Source organism: Xenopus laevis, chromosome 2S, assembly GCF_017654675.1.
Source record: "Xenopus laevis strain J_2021 chromosome 2S, Xenopus_laevis_v10.1, whole genome shotgun sequence".
NCBI lineage: Eukaryota > Metazoa > Chordata > Amphibia > Anura > Pipidae > Xenopus > Xenopus laevis.
The window spans coordinates 145,889,163-145,906,229 of NC_054374.1; the positions used below are offsets into that span (position 1 = coordinate 145,889,163).

At 42.5% G+C, this 17,067-nt stretch overlaps 1 protein-coding gene across 2 annotated transcripts in view; it reads right to left on the reverse strand.

Annotated features, from left to right (window-relative positions):
• Positions 1 to 17,067, reverse strand: part of LOC108709947 (beta-1,3-glucosyltransferase) — a 204,796-nt gene that overhangs the window by 124,103 nt on the left and 63,626 nt on the right. For both annotated transcript variants that reach the window (XM_018250251.2, XM_018250250.2), the window contains exon 4: positions 13,348 to 13,457. In XM_018250251.2, coding sequence (XP_018105740.1) covers positions 13,348 to 13,457 — 110 coding nt within the window. The remainder of the gene's footprint in view (positions 1 to 13,347; positions 13,458 to 17,067) is intronic.

The window sequence follows — 17,067 nt, forward strand, 5'->3', positions numbered from 1 at the left end:
CTGCCACAGGATTGATGATTTCAATAATGGGGAAAGGACCGATGAACTTGGGGCCGAGTTTAGGAGTAGGAACTTTAAGATGAATGTTCCGTGTAGACAGCCAAACCTTATCACCGAGGCAATATTGTGGGGAAGAAATTCTTCTCTTGTCCGCGAATTTCTTCTGAGACAGAGAACTCTTTTCCAAATTAGCTTTAGTGGCAACCCAGATAGCAAGCATATGAGTGGCCTGATCATTGGCAGCAGGGACGTTTGTGAGAAGAAGGTCTTGTGGAAAAGCTAGAGGATTCTGACCATAGACACAAAAGAACAGAGACTTTTCAGAAGAAGCGTGCATAGCATTGTTGTGAGCAAATTCTGCCCAAGGAAGAAGGTCTGCCCAGTCGTCTTGGCACAAGGAGACATGGCAACGAAGAAATTGCTCCAATGCTTGGTTGACTCTCTCAGCAGCTCTGTTAGATTGAGGGTGATAGGCAGAGGAAAACTGGAGAGAGATATGAAGTGCCTTGCATAACTATCTCCAAAATTTGGAAACGAATTGGGAACCTCTGTCCGACACCACTTCAGCCGGGAATCCGTGAAGACGAAAGATGTGTTGGATGAATAATTTGGAAAGTTCCGGAGCAGAAGGTAGCTTACGCAGGGGAATGAAATGGGCCATCTTGCTGAATCGGTCAACCACAACCCAGATAACCGTATGACCGAGGGAAAGAGGCAAATCCACAATGAAATCCATCGCCAGGTGAGTCCATGGACGAGAGGGAATAGGTAAAGGTAAAAGTAATCCTTTGGGAGGGGAGTGGCCAGACTTGGAAGCTGCACAAACTGAACAGGAGGAGACGAAATCCTTGACGTCCTTTCGGAGAGAAGGCCACCACACTAGGCGAGACAGGAGTTCAGTAGTTTTCTTAATACCCGGATGGCCGGCTTGTCTGGAATTATGAGACTGAGCAAGGATAGAATGACGAAGATCTGGAGGGACAAAAGCAACCCCCAAAGGAGTACTGTCAGGAGCAGAGGACTGTGCGGACAATAACTGAGAGGCCATGGTGGGGAATAAGGCTGCAATAATTTTAACAGGAGGCACAATGGGTTCAGGGTCTTCGGAACACGAATCCTCGGGAATGAAGCTTCTGGAAAGAGCGTCAGCTTTCTTGTTTCTGGACCCCGGGCGGAATGTGATCACGAAATTGAATTTGGAGAAGAAAAGTGCCCATCTAGCTTGTCTGGGATTGAGGCGTTTAAGGGACTGGATGAATTCGAGGTTCTTGTGATCCGTAAAAATAGATACTGGCAGCGAGGAACCTTCCAACAGATGTCTCCACTCTTCAAGAGCTAGTTTAACTGCCAATAGCTCACGATTTCCCACGTCATAGTTCTGCTCAGAAGAAGAAAACTTTTTAGAAAAGAAAGCACAAGGATGAAGTTTGCCGTCATTAGAAGACCTTTGGGACAACACTGCACCAGCTCCTACGTCGGAGGCATCCACCTCAATGAAGAATGGAAGAAGAGGTTCAGGGTGCCTAAGGATTGGGGCAGATGAAAAAGAGTCCTTGAGGTTCTTGAAAGCTTCTAAAGCCTGAGGTGTCCAACATTGGGGCTTCCCACCCTTCCGAATGAGAGACAGGATAGGAGAGATCTTGGAGGAGAAGCCTTTGATGAACTGTCTGTAGTAATTGGCAAAGCCAATAAACCTCTGGATAGCCTTAGTGCTGGTGGGGAGGGGCCAATCCTGGATCGCTGAGACTTTGGCCGGATCCATCTTGAAGCCTTGTTGGGAAATAATGTACCCCAAAAAAGGAATAGAAGAAACTTCGAAGGAACACTTTTCCAACTTGGCAAACAGATTATTTTTCCTTAAACGAGACAAAACTTCCCGTACCTGGATTCGATGCTCGGAAAGGTTTGAAGAAAAAATTAGAATGTCGTCTAGGTATACGACCACACTTATGCCAAGTAAGTCCCGGAAGACATCATTTACCAGCTCTTGGAAAACCGCAGGGGCGTTACAGAGTCCAAAGGGCATCACGAGATACTCGTAGTGCCCATCACGAGTATTAAAAGCGGTTTTCCATTCGTCCCCTTCTCTGATCCGAATGAGATTGTAGGCTCCCCGAAGATCAAGCTTGGTAAAGATGCTGGCGCCTTTGAGCTGGTCAAATAACTCTGAGATAAGGGGGAGCGGATAGCGGTTTTTCACCATAATCTTGTTCAATCCGCGATAATCAATGCAGGGACGTAGACTGCCATCTTTCTTTTCTACGAAGAAGAAGCCTGCTCCTGCAGGAGACGAAGAAGGACGAATGAAGCCCCTAAGCAGGTTTTCCTGGATGTACTCTTTCATCGCCACAGTTTCAGAGGGGGAGAGCGGGTAAGTACGTCCTCTTGGAGGCATGGTTCCAGGAAGAAGCTCAATGGGACAATCATAGGGTCGGTGGGGTGGCAGGACTTCAGCAGATTTCTTGTTGAACACATCGGAGAAATCTTGATAAACAGGAGGAATTGAAGAATTTGAAACAACAGAGGATACCTTGACCAAGGACTGGGCTGGAAGACAGTTCTGTTGACAAAAGAAACCCCAACGAGAAATTTGAGTTGCGGACCAGTCAATGACTGGATTGTGGGTGCGCAACCAAGGGAGTCCAAGGACTACAGGAGTCGAGGGGCAATCAATAATCAGGAATGAAAGTCTCTCGGTATGCAGGGTGCCCACTTTGAAGGATAATTCTTGCGAAGACTTGGAGATGAAGGCAGAAGAAAGAGGCCGATCATCAATGGCAAGAACACGAAGTGGAACAGCCAGACTTTGGAGAGGAATAGAATGTTGTTCTGCGAAGGCTTTATCCAAGAAGTTCCCAGCTGCACCGGAGTCAAGGAAAGCTTGGGTAGAGATGGTCTTGGAAGCCAACTGGAACTGTACAGGGAGAAGGAAACGATGAGTAGAAGCCTGGGGAAGTTGATTAATCCCGCCCAGGTAAGTTTCCCCAAACTTACCTAGGCACTGGCGTTTCCCGACTTCGCAGGGCATTCATGGGCAAAGTGGGATTTGCCCCCACAGTATAAACAGAGTCCAGCTGCCCTTCTCCTTAACTTTTCCTGTTCGGAAAGACGGGCACGACCAATCTGCATAGGCTCTTCTGAGGTGGAGGGAGAAGAAGCTGGAGTAGAAGAAGAAGAAGAAGTGCTGGGAAGAACAGGTCTCTTGAAACGAGGAGCCAGGGGAGGTTGAAACTTCCTCACACGTTCCTTTACGGCCAGGTGCTCTCTTTGGCGGGTGTCCACTTTGACTGCCAACGCCACCAAATCTTCCCAACGAGTAGGCAATTCACGTGAAACCAAATCGTCCTTCAGACGCATGGACAACCCGTTGTAGAAGGCAGCGTGATAACTATCATTGTTCCAGCTGGTCTCGGCCACCAGAGTACGGAATTCGATGGCATATTCTGGCACCGAACGTGTACCTTGGCGGATCTGGAACAAGCGAGAGGAGGCAGATGCAGACCGGCCGGGAGCATCGAACACTGTGCGTAACTCACGAATAAAGGCCTTCGAATCATCTATGAGGGGGTCCTCCTTCTCCCACAACGGTGATGCCCATTCCACAGCTTTCCCAGTCAGGCGGGTAATGATGTATCCCACCTTGGCACGCTCTGAGACATATTGATGAGGTAGCAGAGTGAACTGGATCTCACACTGGTTGATGAATCCTCTACAAGCCTCAGAGTCACCACTGAAGAGCGGAGGTGCCGGAATCCGGGGTTCGGAGACATGGAACGGCGCCACAGGAATAGTGGCCGGAGCAGGTGCAGGAACCTGAGCCGAAGGAGAGAGAGCCGATAACTTGTCCAAAATGGCTTCAAGAGCTTGGCCAAAATGTGACTGCTGAGCTTCATAGGCCTCCATGCGTGAGGCAATCCCACGAAAGGCTCTTCCGAAGTCTGGTTGAGCCGCAGCCTCCTCAGATGGGTCCATGGCCCAAGTATAATGTAAGGGCCCGAAGGCTCAGTTGAAGTGCGGACCAAGGAGGAGGCAGGTAGTCAGCGAGTTCGTGGTACAAAGGGATCAGGCAGAAGAATAGTCGAGGTACAGGCAAAGGTTTCAATCCAGGCAGCAAGGGGTCAATCCGAATAACAGGCAAGGTTGGTACACGAGAATCAGTCAATAATATCACACCCAGGAATCACGAAGATGAACCTATACTTCGGCAATGATAGCAATGTCCAGGGGGTTTAAATAGGCGAGTTTTGGCGCCAAGATTTGGACGCGATGACGTCATGACGCTGACGCCGGCGTCAAGACGCTAACGTTGTGACGCCGACGAACGTTCCGTCGCCGGCGACCAATCGGAGAGCGGGAGGCAGCCGACGTCATCACACAGGGACCAGCAGGATCCACATGGAGGAAGGAGTCGCCATCTTGGACGCCGTCGCCATCTTGGACGCCATGGCCAACACGAGGGTGAGAGACTTCAGCTTCCATTACAGCAACGTGCAAAAAAATGTCAGATTACTGCCATAAGGGCAGAGACACACGGTCAGATTCGGGGAGATTAGTCGACCGGCGACAAATCTATTCTTCGGGGCGACTAATCTCCCTGAACTGCCTTCCTGCCGGCTAGAATGTAAATTGCCTAGGCACTCGGATTATTTCTTTCACCAAAGTCGCTGAAGTTGCCTTGTGAGGCAACTTCGGTAAATGAAGCGATCCGAGTGCCATCGCGGCAGCGATTTATTATATTTCGGGGAGATTAGTCGCCCGAAGAAGAGGCGAATTGTCGACTAAATCTCACCGAATCTGACCGTGTGTTTTTAACAGTTTTTAAAACAACCATAAAACAAGCAAATGTCTAATCAGCCCTCCATAGACATCAATAAAAGCCACATCTTGGTTGGTTTTTATAAGTTATTCTGTGAGCAGATACCTATCATAACAAAAGGCAATTAAGCTGTGTGAGTGGGCAAAGAAACTTCAGACAAAGGTATGAGATGCCAGAGCAGCAGCACTAGGAGTAAAAGTTTTTCTGTGTCTAACAATCACTTGGTTACATTTACCTTTTAATAATCATTATAACTACACCTATTGTACAGATGTTTTATTGTGATTTGCTTGTAAGTCCGTATGCCCATCATTAATACTAATAATTAACTGTCTTTACAAGTTTCTAAATGCCAGCTGGATGTAATCAATAGCATTCAGCCCATTTCAGCTTTTAGCACTGCAGTTTACTCATTGATAGTGGTCTCTGAAAAGGGAGTGAAAAGCATAAAACAAATTAAGAAAAAATGGTCCTCTGCACCTGTTGGGCAAAAATATCATTCCCAACCAAAGGTACGGGCTAATAGAGCCTGCACTCCTGTTGGGTGTCACAGCATACCTCCCAAATGGATAGTCCCCATTTTGACAGCTCAGCCCATAGTCCCGGATTGTTACTGAAATGTCCTGACTTTCTGTTCGATCTCCTGTACTGAACAGTTGGAACTCCCGCACGAGCGGCCATGCAGGGGGACACGCATGTTTATAATAAGCGAATGCCGCATGTTTATTATGCGTAGGACGTCAGAAGCGCATTTGTGCAAGCGCTTTGACTGACATGGCCACTCAGTGCAAGTGTCCTAGTGCTGGTGGGGGGCAACTTTTAAAAAAAAAAACAAACTACTGTTACCTCCTACCAGAGTGTAGGCTCTATTAGCCGTCACCTTTGGTTGGGGATAATATTTTTGCAGGGGAATTCAACACTAAACTTAAAAAAAAACCCTACCCCCTACCCTACCAAGACCTCCCCCAGCTTAAGTGTTACCCCAGGCAAATGCCTCTAACGTATTACTTACCCCCTAGGTGTAGGTTCAGGCATCGGAGTTCACGGGCGCCATATTCAGACGCATGCGCAGATGAAGCAATTTTCTGTTTTGCGACAACTGCACATGCGATGAAATTCATTCCGAAGACTAACGATGCGGCTGAAGATGGCGTCCGTGAACTCCAATTCCTGAATCTGCACCGAGGGGTAAGTAAAACGTTAGGGGCATTTGCCCGGGGTAAGACTTAGGCTGGGGGGAGGGGGGTCTATGTAGGGTAGGGTTTTTTTAAGTTTAGGGTTGAATTCTCCTTTAAGTACTTTTGCTATTTACATATTTTTAGTTCTCAAAATATTAGTACATGTTTTTTTTCTTTTCTTTTTTTTCACTGCTAATATGAATTTGAACCAACACTACCACCTGCTGTTCATTTCAGCCAAATAAGAGTTTCATGGTTCCACAGGACTATGTCTATAAGCGAAAGAAAAAAAGAACCCCAATTGCCTCCCACTCGTACCACAGTTCCTCAGATATTACACTACTTATAAAGTATTTTGTGATTGCGTGAGGGCAATCACTGAACGTTAAAAAAAAAAAAAATATACTAATGTGCTTGGTTTGCACAAATTACAATTATATTAAAGTGCCAGTGCTATAAGAATTAATTCAGTTAAATGTACTTAGACTTAAAGGTTGATAGATACTCAATACAATTAATGCTTTACACCAATAAATAATTAACCTTTTAAGCCAGTGTATTATCCAATACCTTATATTATCACCCACAATTAATCCAACCAGGAATTAATGAGAATAAAAATACTAAAGTGCTTTAAGTGCTAATAGGTTTATTGTAAGGTCGCAATTACTAAAATTTCATAATTGCTTACAAATTAATTAGTTGTAAAGTGCTAAAAAGTGCCAAGTAATTAATGATCAATAATAAATAGTGTAGTTGATATAAAGAGGACCGCAGTTAATGGGATAAATAATTTAAAAACACAAATTGCTCAGGTTAAAAAGGTTTCAAGTAGGAAGTAGAAAATTGGAGAGGGTGGAGCTGTCCCAAAAGCTGCTACCTAAATTGTTTTCTATCCCTGGGACACCACAAAGATAAGGAGGCAGAATACCCGGGACTTGTGGTCTTGTGTTTTACGCCTTGATAAAGCTATCACTGCGAAACGCGCGTCGGCGTTTGGAATCCTTTTAACTTATAACTTTTAGAATATTCTCAGTCCTTGGGAAACGGAATAGAAGGGGTGGGAAAAGAAATCTATTTCTAATTAGTGCTCGGGTATCTCCTTTCTCTATTGCTAAAGCTCACAAGAGCCCGTGGATTCGTGGTTTTTTTAGGCTTATTTAGCTCTCCTACAGAACAGGATTTAGTTAATAACACAAGACCACAAGTCCCGGGGTTTTACCTTGACGTGGTATGGTGGCTTATCAATATTATGATCATAACTTTGTAACAAAAAAACCCTGTTTCAAAATTAAATGCACTGGCATATTTACTTGAATTACTTAGACAGGGCTTTATACTTTTTGAAATTATACTTTTTGAAATTGGCCTTAGGTGTGCATCCACAAACCCCCCCATATGTTTATAGCTATACAGGTATGGAACCTATTTCCCAGAATGGTTGGGACCTGAGATTTTCCCGATGACAGGTCTTTCCATAATTTGGATCTCCATAACTTAAGTCTATATCAAAATTGATTTACATGTTAAATAAACCCAACAGGATTGTTTTGAGTCATTCTATTAGTAGGGATCAAGTACAAGGTACTGTTTTATTATTACAGAGAAAAAGGGAATCATTTTTTAAAAAATTTAGTTATTTGAGTCTATGGGAAACAACTTTCCCGTAATTCGGACTTTCTGGATAACAGGTTTCCGCATAACAGATCCCATACGGTGTCAAAAAGGTTTCCCAGAAGGTCGTCCATATACGTTGGGTTATCCCATCAGAGTTAACAATTCATGGGAAATTTGTGGAATACTATCGAACCCTGATTTTACGTACCTGGATATAACAGTTTCCTAGAAGCAACACCGTTTTTTTTTTTTTGCGGTCCCATACAGGCAAGTGGCATCTTTTTCCCCCCCAAAGATTTTACATCTTTTTTATGAATTTATGCCGTTTTGATGTTGTCCCCTGAAAATGTAGAATCAGGGTTCTACTGTATTTGTTTAAAATGTAAAATTAACTTTTAATATGATACAGAGGGTGGTATTCAGAAACAATTTGCAATTGGTTTTCATTTTTCTATTATTCGTGGAGCTTTTTATTCAGCTCTCCAATTGCTAAGGTCTAAATTCCCCTAGCAACCATGCATTGAGGTAAATAAGAGACTGGAATATGAATAGGAGAGGCCTGAACGGAAAGAAGAGTAATAAAAAGTAGCAATAACAATAAATGTATAGCCTTATAGAGTATTTGTTTTTAAATATGGGGTCAGTGACCCTGATTAAAAAGCTGGAAAGAGTCAGAAGGCAAATAATTCAAAAACTATAAAAAAAATACAAATACAAAAATAAAAATAAAGACCAACTGAAAAGTTGCTTGCGATAAGCCATTCTATAGCATACTAAAAGTTGAACCATCCCTTAAAAGTTGGGGTGAAGTTGATGCACATTTGCCTGCCCTTTACTTGTCTATATCACAATACAGCAGCGTGATGATCTGATGACATACAAAGTGATGGATGGATGACAAAGAAATAAATGTGTGATTATAGTATCCCCTCTTCTTATCATCCTAGGCTTTAAAGCAACAATTAGTGATTCAAATGAGGGTCACTGACCCTGTCTAATTTGGCAGGTTATGAAAGTTTGAGCACATTTCTGTGGTTTTTATGTTATTACAGTTTTGCTAATGAAGATGAATTGCCCTTTAAGCTGCAAGTAAAGAGACGTGCTTATCTTAAATTGTTACAATTGTTTCTTTGCTTATCTTAAATTGTTACAAAAGTACCTAAGTGCACCTGCCACATATTCTGGGCTCTCTGCCAAAAGCCAATTAAGTTAGAAACTTTGTATCTTTTTCTGGCTGTTCAGCGCAGGAGATCAAAGAGAAAGTTGGGACATTTCAGTTAGTGATGTGAGGGCCCATCTGATACCCGCAGGACCCACAGGTTTAACCGTAGGTCGGGCAGGTTTGGGCCGACCTCGCACGCTTCGTCGTGGGTGGTGGGCAGGTGCGGGTTGAGCCGTTCTCCTGCTCTCCCCGCCCACCACCTTCAAATGCCGGCTTATAGACGCTGCGCCTGCTCGCCCCGCCCCTTTTGTGATGTCATCGGCGTGGCGGCGCAGGTCTATAAAAGGAAACAGGAAGTGTGGATGCGGGCGGGTTAGGGTCAGGGAATCCCCGCACATCACTAATTTGAGTAAGTAACCCGGGACTGCGGGTTGAGCTGTCAAAATCAGGACCGCGAAAAACGGGACAGTTGGGCGGTATGTATATCTGTTCAAAAATATTTCATTAGTAAATTGGAAAAAAATCATTTCAGGTGCCCCAGAAGGATCCCTGCCTGACAGCATTTCCCATTCAATTTTATGATTATTTAGACACAGACTTCAAATATTCAGTAATTTTTAAATACCATCTTTTGCTATGTGACCTTCTGTAGAATTACATTGCTTTGGAGCCCTAGTGAAGATCAGGCCCATAGTATATGGCTTGTCCTTGCAGGACCCCTAGTGGTCAGAAAGGATTACACACAAAATATGAACACCATTGTATCATTTAGAGGAATCTAGCTAAATGACAAATAATCTGTACGATCACACTGGCATTTACTTGAGGGATAGGTAAGTGCAGAAATCTCTAAATCTCTGAGCTTTATAAGACTATAGATCCTACTAACCACAAGACAAGTCACTTAATCTGCCTTAGGTGTGCACTGACAGGTTGTTGTGTCTATCAATGCAGCCAAAGGGCAAAAGTAGAAAAAATGTAATTGTGGCACTAATCTAAATGTGTTTATCCTAGAAACAGGGCGTATTTATATATAGGCCTGTACCTAGGACGGCATGGTTTTGGGGGCAGCCCTCGGGGTGCCTTTTTTTTTTTAAAAAAACCCTCCCCAACCTCCAGCACAGATTTCCGTAGGAAATCCGCTAACGGAGTTGAGGGGATGAGGGGTAGGGAGTCTGAGGAACACTGCGGAAGTGACGTCAGCGTGCACAACGTAGGGGCGTGTTTAGATCCGATGCTTAGGGTGGCATCGGACAAAAATATAGCCCTGCCTAAAAACATTCAATGCAATGGAAAAATGAAGTGTAAACACATCTAAGAGGAACAGGATTGTAGATAGCGCAGTAAGTGGTATAGCAGAGAGAGTTTATTTTTCTATGGCACATAAGGTACTAAGTTTGCTCAGGTGCAGTAACCCATAGAAACCATTAAAAGTTTTACCTTTAAACAGGCAGCATGCAACCTGCTGAATGGTTGCTATTGGTTACTGCACTTGGGTAAACCCCATAAAACCCCTACAATTGCGCTACATAATTACAAAAATGTTTTTTCAAGGATGGGGGACTGGGTTAGATCAGAAATAGGTAATGACAACTAGAGCTTTTTGTCCTCTGTCTCCAGGACTGGTATGGGGGTCAATTACAGTTTCCACAGGCAGAAGTGCAAGAACACAGTCCTTAGCGCTCATGTAGGCACCAACTCTGCTCAGGGATATGGCGTGTGATGCACACTTTATGATGATAACAAAACCTGAGCCAGAGTCAGCTGGAGTAGGTTACGGAACAGGTAGGTGGTGGGAGGGGAGTCACCTACGTGGCCTCTACCCCTATGAATATAGATCTTATTAATGAAGATCTGAATGTATTCTGTGGGACAATCTCAGGTCTAGGTGCTCACAACCAAAGCACAGACCTGTGGCATTTCTTTAAGGGGCAATGGTGGTGTGTAAAGTCATTTGCGAGGTTTGAGTCAGTGTGGACTAGTTGAACAGAACTTTCATTTGAAGCAACGTAGAGGGTTCTTCACAGTCAGGACAGTGAGGTTGTGGAATGCACTGCCGGGTGATGTTATGATGCTGATTCAGTGAATGGCTTTAAGAATGGCTTGGATGATTTCTTGGACAGACATAATATCCAAGGCTATTGTGATACTAAAGGAAAGAGAAAAATTGCCAGCACATGTTTTGCCTTTAAAAATAATTATTACAAAAAATGAGGTGCTAGTTCCACATTTTGGCCAAATTATGTAAGCTCACGTGCCACATCAAGGCCCCATGGGTTAGACCAAGCGCTGGTGATAGCTTTCTGTGAATAGTGATACTAAAATCTACAATTAGTATAGTTATTAATATATATATATATATATATATATATATATATATATATAGAGTTTATTTGAGTGTATGGAGGGGTCGGTGTGTGTGTGTGTATGTGCCCTGGGTTTCAGGTGGAGGGGTTGAACTTGATGGACTTTTTTTCCACCCAATTTAACTATGTCACTATATAATAAATTACAGTGCCTATTAATAAAAATATAAATACCCAATTTGCGATGTTGTATAGTCTGGTTGCAGCACGGTGGATTATCTAAGCAATTACTGAATGCGGCATCACTGCACTGATGTTAATCAGGGGGATGGTAATGATGATAAGTGTTATGTGGATGCACTTACAAATATCTGAGCTATCTTTGCAGGCAACAGACAAAGACTTCCTGGTGGCTCCTTAGCACGAGGGACACAGCAGGGCATGTATTGACATAAGGTATCACTTCCCTACGTTGATGGCACAAGGAACACTCAAACTGTATCGCTGATGTGTGTTGCTCAAACAGAAATACAGTAGAATCCCCATTTTAAGATTTTCAGAGGACCAGAAAAAAAATTGTGTAAAATTCAGGAAATGTAAAACCAGGAAAATGTATTATGCATTATATATTGGAGGGACCACAAAAATAATGTAAGATGAGGGAAAACTTAAAATGAGGGCATGTTTGTTTTCATGTTTTATTATTTGTGGTTTTTTAGTTATTTCTCTTTTTATTCAGCCGCTCTCCAGATTGCAATTTTAGCAATCTGGTTGCTAGGGTCGAAATCACCCTAGCAACCATGCATTGATTTGAATAAAAGACTGGAATATGAATAGGAGAGGTTTTAAAAATGGGCGTTGGTTTGGGCAATCTCTCCCTCTTAAATGCTGCATACTGGCGGGGAAGGATCTAACCAAGGTTCAATGAGACACTGATTAAAATTAATGCTACTATGCAGAGAAGTAAAAGACTTTTTATACTATGACCAGAGGTAAACAAGTTAGGGACCACCGTATGGGGTTTACCTTGATGTGTTATGGCGGCTTATCAACTTTATGATTATAACTTTGTAACTAAAAACCCCTGTTTTGTAAACACATGCACTTACATATATATTGAATTACTTATGAGACAGGGGACCAGGGAATGAAAAGTAGCACTTCCATTATACTTAAATTTAATTTAACTTAGCCTTTTGAGTGCTCCCACAACCCCCCCTTTTTGTATATGAATAGGAGAGGGTCTGAAAAGAAAGATGAGTAATAAAAAGTAGCAATAAACATACATTTGTAGCCTTACAGAGCATATGATTTTTGGATGGAGTCAGTGACCCCTATTTGAATGTTGGAAAAAGTCAGAAGAACAAGGCAAATAACTAAAAAGCTATAAAAAATAAATAATAAAGATCAGTTGAAACATTGCTTAGTATTGGCCATTCTATAACATACTAAAAGTTAACTTAAATGCGAACCACCCCTTTAAAATCAGGGCATGTAAAATTGAGGTTTCACATGTACATCAGGATTTTCATCACTATTATATGTCATAACATACATTGTACCAAAAAAGAAACCGTTTTTCTCTACAGAAAATAAGTGATTAAGTGACTTCCTGCCGAGGACAGCAGCTTGTTTTAGAGTTCAGGTATCCATAATAGTTTACACAATGAACGCAAGTTGCTACTGAAAGAAGTATCTTCCTGCTTTTTATTGCCCCCTCCAACCAGAGCCCATACTCTGGGCTAATAGTAGCCAGCAATATGCCATCCACACCAGGAGGGAGTTCCCGGTATAGGCTGCCATGTTTGGGGACACGCAGGCACATAATGAGTGTCCAAGCATTATGCACATATGGGTGATGTAGGAGTGGTGGATGCTTCCTCCAATCTTACATCACATTACAGGACATTATGCGTGTGCCCAAACGTGGCTGCCTACACCAGGCGTTCCCTGCCGTAGTTGGTGGCTTAACACTCATAAAAAAGAGCTACTGATTCCCCGTACTGGAGCGTGGGCTCTTCGGTGAGGAATTAATGTTTTCGATGCTAAGTGCAGTTTAAGCTTTTCCATCTTGCCAAGTCAATAGCACTTAGAAAAGCATACTAGAAAATTTTGCATTAAGTTACATGGGTGGGTATATGAGTGATAATTTATTTAATTTCCCTTTAATATATTCACTGGCAAAATGTATGAAGAGATCATTTCTCAAAAGTCGCAGCTGAATACATTCGTATTTTACAATTGCAGCTCTGGCAATTTTCAACTTACCTTGCTAATTACAGCCGCTTGCTTCAAAATGTTCTCTTTCAAGTCTTCTGCTCTTTTCTTGTGGAAAGAATTGCTCTGACTTTGTATTACAAATACAATCTCCCCAACATCTGCACATACAAAATACAGATTTACAAATGAGGACAAAACCGTCACATATAAATGAGGCACATTTATGCAGAATTAGGCATGCAGATTGGCAGGGCCAGGTTTATATCTGAGCCTTCTCCTAAAATATTTAAAAGAAACCAGAGAACTCAAATAAAAAAAATTCTTTATGTTATGGGAGTCATGAGGCATGTAGGACACCAGCCTGCAGAGTCCAGAGTCCTGCAGAGAAAGAGGAGTTTTATGAGGGCTATATATTGAAGTATCTGCAATTCTAGTTTTGGTTCATCAGAGAATTCTGTGCTGCCTCTCTAAATATAAAGCCTCCTTCCCTTTTATTCTTTTTCAGTGGTTCTTAACCTGTAGAACCTAAATGAGGCCTCTCAGCAATTCAGCTTGTAAGTAAAGGGGTTGAAAATAGGATGCCATCACTTTCTTGCTTGCTGGTGGATGTTGGTAGGTCAGGTTGTAACGGGAGTTGCAGGTAGAATGTTTGTATTGTCTTCATTTCCTTGCTTAGAGGTAACTTTTGGGTAGTAAGGCAGATTGTAAGTAAAGGGGTCGCAGGTAGGATGTCCTCTTTGATACCACTTCCTTATTTTGTGGGGACGTCAGGTAGAATATCTGTAAGTAAAGGGGTTGCAGGTAGGATGAACTTGTCATCACTTCCTTGCTTGCTGGTGGATGTTGGGTGGCAGATCAGGTTGTAAGTAACGGGAGTTGCAGGTAGAATGTTCTCATTGTCTTCATTTTCTTGCTTTGTAACCATCGGGTAGCAAGTCAGGTTGTAAGTAAAGGTCTCGCAGGTAGGATTGTCGTCACTTCTTAGTTTTGTGGTGGACGTCAAGTAGCAGGTCAAGCTGTAAGTAAAGGGAGGCAGGTAGGATATCCTCATTGCCACTGCTTCCTTATTTTGTGGTGGACATCAGGAAGCATATCTGTAAGTTAAGGGGTTGCAAGTAGGATGGATTCGTCATCACTTCCTTGTTTTCTGGTGGACATTGAGTTGCAAGTCAAGTTTGAGGAGGTTTAGGTAGGGCTTCAGTTAAGATCCAGCAGCTCTTTAATGCAAGCCTTCAAACTTCAAAAAAGGACCTCATAATAAATAGGAAAAAATGCAAAGTACTGCAGAACATTTCTCCCCTAAACTAGGGTATCAGCACATATGCGTCTGTGCAGGGTGGGGCCGGGTCACAGTTGTGCCTGTAACAGACATGAATTAAATCACATATACATTTGAACTGATTGCCATCCTTTTCTCTCTTGCGTTCTCTCACATGTATATTCTGTCAGCCTTTGACTTCTGCCCACCTGAGCAGAAACTCCTTGAGACCCTACCCATTTGGGAACATTCACAGCCTGCTTGGTTAGTCATTTTAGATAATCAGCAAAACTTTACAAAGAAGCTTAAAGGGGCCAACATTCCCTTAAATGTTCATGCGTAATTGGAAATACAAATTCTGGAAAATCTTTATGGCATTTCCATGAAAAGCTTAAAAGAAAAGGTAAGATGTGTGTGTGTTTTCCTATATTAGCTTGCCAATCCCCCAACAATGACAAACCATACCCCTTATTAGCTTCTTGTTAAGGGGACAACAACACAGTAGAAAATAAATCAGGAGGGCTGTTTTTAAGCAGCAAACGAAAATGAGGGAAAAACATCATAGTGGCCGTGTAACAAACCTACATAAGCAAACTTTTCAGATATCAAACACAGGAAACCCAACTTCAGGGAAGGGCAAACTCCCTACACAAGCATTTGCAGCCTAGATAAAAATAATGACTTCACATTTCCACTGTAACAGAAGCAGAACATTGGCAGCCCTGAGACCAAACTCCTTTATCTCAGGCTTTAATGGTGAACATTAACAGTGTTATTTGAGTATCGGGCTTCTCCTCTTGGGGCATGTGATTTGTTCCTACATTAATGCTAACTGCACTGAATGGGTTTGATTGAAGTGTCTGGTGAGGTTATCGCTTAAGGCTGAGGGTGAATTACAGGACAGGTACTGTTTGACTCTAATTTACTCTGTATCTGGGCTGCATATGAGCAATGTTAAAAATGTATTGATTTATAATGCTGAGTAAGTGTAAAGTGATTTTTCCTGATAATCGTGGAGCTAATCTTGGCAAATCTGTGGAGTAGAATGGCTGCAGATCCAAACGCTTTACATTCTTCCGATCAATCAAAATCTACCTCTTAACTCTTGGAAGGTCTTAAAGGAAAACTATACTCCTCAAACAATGTAAGTCTCTATAAAAAGATATTGCATAAAGCAGCTCATATGTAAAACCCTGCTTCATCTAAATAAACCATTTTCATAATAATATACTTTTTAAGTACTATGTGCCATTAAGTAATCATAAATTGAAAATGGACATTTTAAAAAATAAGGGCCACCCCTGGGATAGTATGATTTACGGTGCACACAAACATACCAAACAAACTATAGTTGTTAGGTCACATGAGCCAGTTAACAGTTTTGTCTTTTGCTTCCACACTTCTTCCTGTTATAGTTGGAGCTGCAGTATTTCTGGTCAGGTGATCTCTGAGAAATGGTGGTTCAAGACAAGAGATGTAAAAAGGCAATATTTACTTAAATATATATTCCAGTTTGATAAGATTCTTTAATATGCCACTTAATTTGATATAAACAATCAGTTGCTCAAGTAATCATTTTGGGGGACTAGTTTTCCTTTAATGGTCTTCTAGGGTCTGTGCAGAAAGGCGATGATCCGATTACTGAAGAGACCACGTTGCAAACTTAAATGTTACCTCCCCTTCCTGTATGAAACTAAATTCTGTAGAACTGCCTGAGCCTATGTACAGTATGACCTTAAAATATGAATTTGTAATGTGTGGGCCGGCCTAAAGACTGCAGAACACAAGGGTTTACCCGCCCAATAGGCTGGTTCAGGCCAACTTATACATGATTGTCTCGGGCCATGGGTGGGTACCAGCTGAACTTTAGCCTCTGTTTACCCTCGCAACCTTCTACTGCCCTACTTTCACCTCCGTGTGCCATTTTTATATACTCTTGCCGGCGTGCCCTGCCCCCATTCCGTGACGTCACAGCGGGGTGGGTGGATGTGTAATGCAGTGATCCCCAACCAGTAGCTTATGAGCAACATGTTGCTCCCCAACCCCTTGGACGTTGCTCTCAGTGGCCTCAAATCAGGTGCTTATTTTTGAATTCCTGGCTTGAAGGCAAGATTTGGTTGCAGAAAAACTAGATGTACTGCCAAACAGAGTCTCCTGTAGGCTGCCAGTAGCCAATCACAGCCCTTATTTGGCACCACCCAGGAACATCTTTCATGCTTGTGTTGCTCCTCAACTCTTTTTACATCTGAATTTTGCTCATGGGTGAAAAAGGTTGGGTACCCCTGGTGTAATTTAATGGTGTAGTGGCACCACAAGAGGCTGGCATGACACTTGCTTTGGGTGTCAAACTTCTTTACCAATTTCTCATTGCGTAGAGGATGTTTTAGGTTGTGAACAGTTATGTGCTCATCATATGGTCTATACACATACAATTAAAGGACCATCAAACATTAACATCAAGAAATTTGAATAAAAATCATTAGTATACATTGAAGAAGAAAAAACACCAA